General features: G+C 34.8%; 1 protein-coding gene across 1 annotated transcript in view; it reads right to left on the bottom strand.

The window, feature by feature from the left end:
• Positions 1-3,513: 3,513 nt before the first annotated feature.
• LOC149131441 (uncharacterized) overlaps positions 3,514-9,575 on the bottom strand; it is a 62,396-nt gene continuing 56,334 nt past the window's right edge. Inside the window, exons 2-3 of the mRNA XM_089339554.1 lie at positions 8,112-8,248; positions 3,514-7,133 (exon numbers count right to left, since the gene is read on the bottom strand). Coding sequence (XP_089195680.1) covers positions 7,019-7,133; positions 8,112-8,236 — 240 coding nt within the window. The 5' untranslated portion in view covers positions 8,237-8,248 and the 3' untranslated portion in view covers positions 3,514-7,018. The remainder of the gene's footprint in view (positions 7,134-8,111; positions 8,249-9,575) is intronic.

The following is a 9,575-nucleotide window of genomic DNA, read 5'->3' as shown; positions in this document are numbered from 1 at the left end:
ACATTATGTGTTAATTAGGATAATTACGATAATTTACATATAACGAGTATCGAATTAAGATTGATAATTGTGTTTACATTCAGAGAACATAGTTTGACATTTGCATAGAATGCCTGCACGCATACAAACACACACACACACACAATATCAGGCGAACAGTACAACAACAACGACACCTTATATCGGCATGAGCGAAGGCAGATTAAAAGACTGTTTCAAAGGAATATCACAGCCTTTAACCAGAAAGAAGAGCTTATATGGTATATATCTGCAGTACACAATTAGCATTGCTTTGCTACATTTATCGAGAGGACTTCGTGCCCAATGATTGACCAGTTGACATACAAGTGACCCGTACGGCTTCTTTCAAGGTTAAGCTCTTCTTTCTGGTTAAAGGCTGTGATATTCCTTTAAAACAGTCTTTTAATCTGCCTTCGTTCATGCCGATATAAGATGTCGTTGTTGTTGTTGTACTGCTCGCCTGATATTTTTCATTCGTTTCCTTTCACATGTTTCTCATAATTGGCGATATATCGTTTGCAGAGCAGTTACAATTAGCTTCCTAGTCTTTGTTGAGGATAGTTTCGAAGTTTACTCATTATTATGTAACAGACGTCTTTGTAAAACAATTTGTGGTATTTATGACAAATTACGAACGCTTTATTTATTTATTTTTTTTGAAATTAATTATACTATAATTTTAGCTGATGAACGGGTTAAACCAGATGTCTTGTCTTTTCTTTTGCTTATTATTTTCTGTTTTCCTTTCTCTTTTTTGCTGTTCGTTATTGACCAATAAACTGACGTTCTTCATTTGCTACAAACATTAATGTAAAACAATCTTGTGGCTTTAATGAAGGTTGTTTAATGTCCGTGTTCTTAATAACTAACTAAATACTTTAATATATTAGGAGGATGGTTAAAATCTTTATTTACACGATCTCGTTCAGCTTTCTATATCTTTTCGATATTTATCGATTTATAGACCTGGGAAGTTAATTATACTTACTTTGATGACGGTTAATATAAAGGTCCTCTTTGAAAAAAAAAATGGTAAATCTTACCTCATAGTCTCAAAATCCATCCCATAATCCTTATCGCACATCACAGCCATCTTAGTAATGTGCAGCTGAAAAGATGCATCATTACTCATATCTACCTCCCAGTCACACACTGACTGTGAGCTTGGGATAGCAATTCCTGTTGTTCTTCTCTATCTCGATCCTCGAGTGTTTGTAGATTTATTACAAAGAGCTTGGAAGGTTTACACCATAAAATTGCATGTTCAGTCGACTTGTAAATCACATTAAGACTTTGCTGTAAGCCTGCTGCATCATCAGAGTGTGATAATTCCCTATCATTAAAATAATCCATGGTAATTGATGTCTGTAAAACTGCAGGCATGGCTGATAGAACCACTACAGAGAGCAATTGCTCCAAGACAGTTCACTTCACTCAAATGGTTATAAAAGTTTTGGTTGAACTAGTTTGGCGCAGCGTAAATGGCGTCACTGATTCGACGCTCACTAATTTGACATCAGACGTTTTAATGTTTCTCTCCTCTCCATCCTTGTGTTTCTCTGTGTCACTGTACTTATGTGTATGAGAAGAGAAAAAGTGTTTTATGTTGCTCTCTCATTCTTTCTATGTGCGCGTGTTTGTCTCCGACGCCGAAAACTACTATCCTCAAAATATGACAAAAACGCAGCGAGCCGGACCAAATCGTTAGCTGCCTATCAGCAACACCCAGTCGTCCCATTCTACATTCAAAGCCAGTCTTCTACCCCCTGAAAAGCCACGCCGTAACTCTCCTAACTAACCAGAGTCGACGCAGTTTTTGAACCGTCATTCCAAAAGCGACTTTATCAAACGCCTTCGGAAATTCAAGATGTATCACATCCACGTTTGGAAACTTGAGTAGCTGTTTTATATTCCAGTTGTAATGCTACATAAGCTGCTCCCTTTAGGGGACGAATGCCTTGGTGACTATCGTGTAATTCTGTAAGGCGTGTAATTCTGAGAACGCGGTTAGTTTCCCCGTTGATAAATCGTCGTCATAGGATTTTGTTGATATGAGAAGTGATAAAGATAGGCGTGTGATTTTTAACATTTGCACTGCTTCAGTGTGCACACACACACTTACGTACAGACTGGTCTCATACTTATTAGAATATTGCTGTTGTATACATTACGCACACACACACAGATTATATATACATGTGTGGGTGTCTGTGTGTGTGTATGTATAATAATAATAATAATAATAATCCTTTCTACTGGAAGCACAAGGCCTCAAATTAGGGGGAAGGGATTAAGTCGATTACATCGATCCAGTGTGTAACTGGTACTTATTTTATCGACCCCAGAACGTAATGGCAGACGAAATACCGCTAAGCATTTCGCATACTCAAAACATTACCATGAACAAATTAGAAGATATATATATATATATATATATATATATATATATATATATGTGTGTGTGTGTGTGTGTGTGTGTGTGTGTGTATGTATGTATATATATATATATATATACTTTCAGATAAAAGTAAAACAATTTGTATTTCTCTTGCAATCTTTTTTATTTTTAGTTTTATTCATATTATTATTCACTTCAGAGAAATTTGTGCTTGACAAAGGTCAGGGGGAAAATGAAAGAGGCCACGAACAGATACATAATGTAAGTATACACAAAAACACAGTAAGTTGTGTGTATGTATATATATATATATATATATATATATATATATATATATATATATACATATACACACACACATACATACATATTCTAATAGTGGAGTTTCGTTTTTAATTTCAATTCTGGTTCAAAAACTTGTTGATTTTCATCAACATGAAACCTTGGGTTCCAGAAAATTAACCACATAGGTACATATATAGATAGACATACAGTGACATAAATAAGCTAAAGACACGCACACAACATACATTTCTAAAATACCTCTTTCATTGAAAGATACATATATCTGATCGAAAGGGTGGGAAGAAGCAAGGCAAAACGTTCTTTTTAAAATATCTTGAACACCAAAGTGTGTGCATACACACACATATATATGTATATATGTTTGTGTGTATACATATATGTGTACATATATATTTACTCACATATTTATATACATTTATATATCTTTTTCTTTTGTATTTATTATTTGAATCTCCACCTTTTATTAGAGCCAACTTAGGTTTCACAATTCATATTCCAAAATGTCCTTGATGATGTGGTTCTTGCCTGCTATATGATATAATTATGATCTCATAATTATAATAATTATTTTAATGTTACGTAAGAATTATTGAAACAACCGGAGGAATGAATATTTTAAAATATCACTGATACTGTTTTCTCTTGTTCCTTTAAATACATATACATACATTTTTCTATATGTGTGTGTGTGTGTGTCTGTTTATGTGTGAGTATGTATATTTGTATGTATGTATGTATGTATATGCATTAAATAATATACGAAATAAACAAACAAGGAACAAACAAACCATATTTGTTGTCCAAAATATATTGGAATTTAAAATCATGCAGAATAATTTATTAAAGAAGAGGAAAATTCTTTGATTTCCTGATTTGTTGGGGTTTTTTTTATATTTATATATATATTTTTTTTCCATTTTATTTTATTTTGATTAGCTTCGTCATCAGAGAAAGGACACAGCATCTATAAACCCCTTTTCTCAAGGGCATCCTTGTATAGTTGAAAAAAAAAAAAGGAGAAAGTTTTCCTTAGGGAGGAGACATGGCACCCCTGCCTCCTCTGTTCAAAACACCCAAGGGGCCATGTTGTGGAGATGGTGATGGTGGTAGTGGTGTTGGTGGTGGTTTTGTTGGTGTTAAACTGGGAGAAGGATGAAGTCGTTGTTGTTGGTGTTGCATAACCCTAGCTTAGACCTGATCCAGCTGTTTATATGATCAAAGCCATTCCAACCGTGACCATCCTATCTTATTCTTTCGTGTGTGGTGGTAGTGGTGGTGGTGTGTTGTAGAGCTCTTTTCATGGTGGTGTTGTGTGGCATCTCTTGTCGCGGTATACAGACGGACACCTGTTGTTATTTGATACCAGGATAGGCCAGGTCAGCCAGAACTATAAATCAACAACAGTTCCAACAATGACCATCACATTTTTTAAGAGTATCTAGGACTACATTATCAAATGTGTCTCTTGCTTTTTTTCTTTTTTTAGACAGTCATGCGTGTGATTTGAGGGAGAATTGACTGCTATTTCTAGCAGGTTTACTGAACACATTGAGACTCCCTCGAGCGGTGCGGTGCGCTGTAGTGTGATGTATTTGTGACAGTAGTATGTAGTGATCATCTACAGTGTTGTTGCTTTTGTAGTGGTGGTGGTCATGTTGAGACGTACTGATCGCAGTTGTATGGAGTAGTGTCATGCCCTGTTCATCTATATCTGCATATATATATGTATGAGTATATATATATGTATGAGTATATATATATATATATATATATATATATATACATGACGGGCTTCTTTCAGTTTCTGTCTACCAAATCCACTCACAAGGTTTTGGTCAGCCCAAGGCTATAGTAGAAGACACTTGCCCAAGGTGCCACACAGTGGGACTGAACATAGAACCATGTGGTCCGGAAGCAAGCTTCTTACCACACAGCCACTCCTATATCATATACAGATATATGGATGTAGATACATACAGAGCTGCTGTACTAGTGTTTTAGTGCCAGGCCATATTGATGATCCATTGTGGTGGTCATATGTATAGTATTAGTCGTGTGGTGGTAGTGGTGGTGGCGATGTAATACTGTGGTGCCATTTTTGCTACAAAGACCAAAAAAAAAAATGATAACATTTTATATGTATTTATATATTTTTATATTTATTTATATATTTATATTTATATTTATATTTATTTGTATATATATATATATATATATATTTGTATATATATAGATTTTGTTTTACTTTTATTTTTTGTTTCCTTTATATTTATTTATTTTTTTTAGATTTCTTTGAGAATTTAAGGAGGCGGTGGTGGTGGTTGTGGTTGTGGTGGTGGTAGCGGGTAGATTGGTATTTGGTGAGAGGAGGAGTAGGAATATGAACAACAGAGGAACTAGGAGGTCGATGATGAGGAAAAGGAGGAGAAGAACAGTGTGAGGTGGTAGGAGGACGAATCCTAGCAAAAAAGAAAAAGAAAAGCTATTAGAATTTCTTTTAGATTAAAAAAATTAAAGAAAACAACTAATTTTCTTGTTGCTTTTACATATATATATATATATATATATATATATATATATATATATATATATATATATATATATATATATATATATATATATATATATATACACACACATACATGTATGGGTATGTATATATATGTATATGATGCTTAATCTATGTAAATATATATATATTATCCGAAATGTATATTATTGAATATCTATCATGGTTGATCGAACCAGTCGGTTTCGTGTAAAGAATACAATGGAGTGTTAGGTAACAATCTGATTATATAACTTTACACTCATCAGAGTTAGCCGATATGGAAGGGAATATGGCTACTACTCTCTACTGTTCGAGGCGGATTAGCACAACCAGTCAGTAGTATATATATATATATATGTGTGTATATGCATATATGTATATGTGCATGTATATGTACATGTGTGTATATATATATCAAGCCCTTTTAGCAGTATTATAAGCCCAGGTATTCATAGATTGGAATTGGGTCCCTAGACCCATGAGAGCCCTGGGCAATTACTCCACCATATATGGAGGGCACTATGCACACACACACACACACACACACATTATATATATATATATATATATATATATATATATATATATATATATATATATATATACAGAGAGAGAGAGAGAGAGAGAGAGAGAGAGAGAGAGATAGATTGATGTACCATCCCCTCATTCTACCTCACCTCGTTTGTGACAAAAAAAGAAATGTAATAAATAGACAAGACTGAGAGAGAGACAGATAGACATGCATTTGCACATGCTTGTTCCTGCTCCACCCACTCCCCCATAGAACACACATCCATATTTAGATTGACTTTCAATGGCCACCTGCACTAAGATGAACATACATTTGCATAAATCTCATACTAAGGTATATGTGTGTATGAGAGAGTGAGAGTGAGAAAGAGAGAGAGAGAGAGAGAGAGAGGAATAGAGAGATGTTTATTATGTACATCCACACACACAAACACACATACACACACACACATATAATCAGTTGCAAGATAGACACTTGTACGTACAGATATGTGTACATAACTGCTTGTACATGTATGTAGGCATGCGTGTGCATGTGTGTATGTGTGTGCATGTATATTGCATGTGCATGTGAGCATGTGTGTGTGTGTGTGTGTGTGTGTGTGTGTGTGTGCGGGTGGGTGGTTGTCTGAATAATTAATCAATTTATAACCGGGTTTCTGAAATGAAAATGAGTTGAACGAACAAATGAAAAGTGTTATATATATATATATATAGATAGATATATATGTACATACATACATGCATATGCATATACATATACATCATATATATATATATATATATATATATATATATATATATATATATATATATATATTTGTATATATATGTATATATATATGTATGTATGTATGAAAATATATGTATATATATGTGTATATATATATGTGTGTGTGTGTTATGTATGTTTATATATTATATATGTATCATAGTGTGTACATAGACATATACATACATATATATATACACACACTCACAGACACATACATACATATATATATATATATGTGTGTATATATAGTTGTGGAGGCGGGGTAGCTGATGAACGAGATTTAAAGAATTATCAAGAGTCCTGAAAAAGGGGTGTCATAGGGATTGGCATCGGTAAGGAAAAGAGGTGGGGGAGAAACAGTAAAGGGGGGGAAGGAAAAAAAAAGGGTCAAAAGGGTTATGTACAGATCGCAGTCAGCAGTCACCATGTTCGATGCCTACTTTGCAGCTTCGACAGGAAACTCAAACGTGAACGGAGATTTTCTCGTAGCCGGTGAAGGTGGAAGCGACGGCTCATTTGACGAAGGTGGCATGTCGAGTGCTTCCGATAGTCTGGAAGAGAAATGGTAAAAATGAGAGAGAGACAGAGAGAGAGAGAGAGACAGAAAGAGAGAGAGAGAGAGAGAGAGAGAGAGAGAGAGAGATACAGGCGGACACACAGACAAGGAGCAAAGGAGGAAAAAAATCACGTGATGAGGATTTAGGTGTTTTGAGGCAATCAGAATCTTTTATTCGTTTCAGTCATTAGACTGCAGCCATCCTGGACCACCACATTGAGGAATTTCATTTCTCAAAATATTGGGTTGTCTGGAAAGTTTGTGCCAATAAAAGGTCATTAAATACTTAGCATTATATTTTTAATCAATCAAATATGAACCATTTTGTTGCACAATGCATCTCCATCTTTCCTTTAACTTGAAAATACCCTCTTCCCAGAATTGAAGTGGTTTCATGGCAAATAATTGGAAAGGTAAGCTACTATCAATCGGCACGAACTTTCCGGACAACCCAATAATAACTTAAGAAATATATATTTATAGACGCGTTCAGACTTAAAAGGCAAAAAACAAGGATCGACACACACAAGAATACCCATGTCTCAGTGGTTATAGCATCGGGCTCTTAATCAAGAGGTAGTGAGTTCAATTCCTGGACGAGGCTGTGTGTTGTGTTCTTGAGCAAGAGACTTTATTTCAGTGATGATGATGATGGTGTGGGTGATTTTGATGATGATGATGATGATGATATCTATATGTGTGTGTCTTTATGTTTCTGCCCTACTACTACTACTACTACTACTTCACAACTGATGTTGGTGTGTTTACGTCCCCATAACCTAGTAGTTCATCAAAAGAGACCAATACAAGTATCACGCTTCAAAAAAAAAAAAAAAAAAGAAAACACAAAAGAATACCGGGGCCCAATTCATTTGACTGAAATATCTTCTTCAAGGTGATGCTCCAGTATGACCACGGCCTAACAACTGAAACAACTAAAAGACAAGAATATAAAAGGCAAAAGAAAACTTACGGTTGGCAGTTTGAGAAATCCTTGTCCTTCACCTTCACTGCATCGTGTTGGGCTGCTGGGTCGATCTGTAGTGGTGTGGGCTTGCGCTGACGGTAGCGATTCTCTTGTTCCGTCGTCCCAGACATTGTGTTCAATCCCTGCAATATACACATAAAAATATTTAGTTATGTACATATGATATATATATATATACATATATATACATATTTATATATGTAGGCATATTTATATATGTAGGCATATATATATATATATATATATATATATATATATTATATCTATATATTATATATATATAATATTACTTAGATTATTGAAGAACTGCCGGTAGACTTTTGATATATATATATATATATATATATATATATATATATATATATATATACACATACAAAGTTCCTAGCTTTGGGTAAAAGAAAATTACAGGAGGATCAGTTAATTATGATTTTATTCAACATATTCCCCCTCTCAGATTCACACACTTATTGCAGCAGTCCTTCAGTTTCTCTAAGCCCTGTAAAAGAACTCGGAAGGTTGGGTCTCCAACCAGGCCTTTCACGGCACCTATAAAGCCAGCATCTTTCTCACTACCTCCTCGTACATATATACATATATATATATATATGTGTGTGTGTGTGTGTATGATGATGATGGTGTGGTGGTGGTGATGACGATGATGATGATGGTGATGATGATGATGAAGATGATGATGATAGTGCGTTAGAAATTACAAAGAGGAAATATTTTGCAAAAATGTTTATTTATTTTTTTTTATATCTTTCTTTTACTTCATCAATTAATGGTTTTGGGGATAAAAATAAATATCCTGTGTGGTATTTGTTCCACCGAATTTAGATAATAATGTTCCCCCAGTCTCGTCATAAGAAATTCATTAAACTTGGAATTTGCTCATTAAAAGCCTGCAAGCCAATTATGTTATCATTCACTAATTACAATAGTAAAGCTTTCATAGAGGTGACATTCACTACAAGAATCTGGATCACCTTGGAATGTAAACCGAGATAGACACATTAACCCTCCATGTTCTATTTGTTTCAGGTACTGAACTGTGGCCATGCTGGAACACTTCTTTGAAAAATTTATTGAAGCAAATCAAACTTTGTTTTTTAAGTCTGGTGTTTAATCAATTGTCTACTTAGACTGAATGGTTAAGTTATGGGAATGCAAACAAACCAACATCAGTTGTCAAGCAGTGGTGGGGGACAAACATACACACACACATAAAAACTAGCACTAGGTCAACTATTACGATGAGGGTTGCTGTTGATCCAATCAAGAATCTTCTCTTGATATTAACATGAAAGCGGCTGAGCACTCCACAGACATGTGTGCCCTTAATGTAGTTCTCACGTAGATTCAGCGGCATGACAAAGAGGGAGGACGAGTTGGCCCTTTGACATACAGGGACAACTCATTTTTGCCAGCAGAATGGACTGGAGCAAC

This window comes from Octopus bimaculoides, chromosome 22, assembly GCF_046866305.1.
Source record: "Octopus bimaculoides isolate indiv1 chromosome 22, ASM4686630v1, whole genome shotgun sequence".
Taxonomy (NCBI): domain Eukaryota; kingdom Metazoa; phylum Mollusca; class Cephalopoda; order Octopoda; family Octopodidae; genus Octopus; species Octopus bimaculoides.
This window is presented reverse-complemented; position numbering and strand designations above follow the sequence as displayed.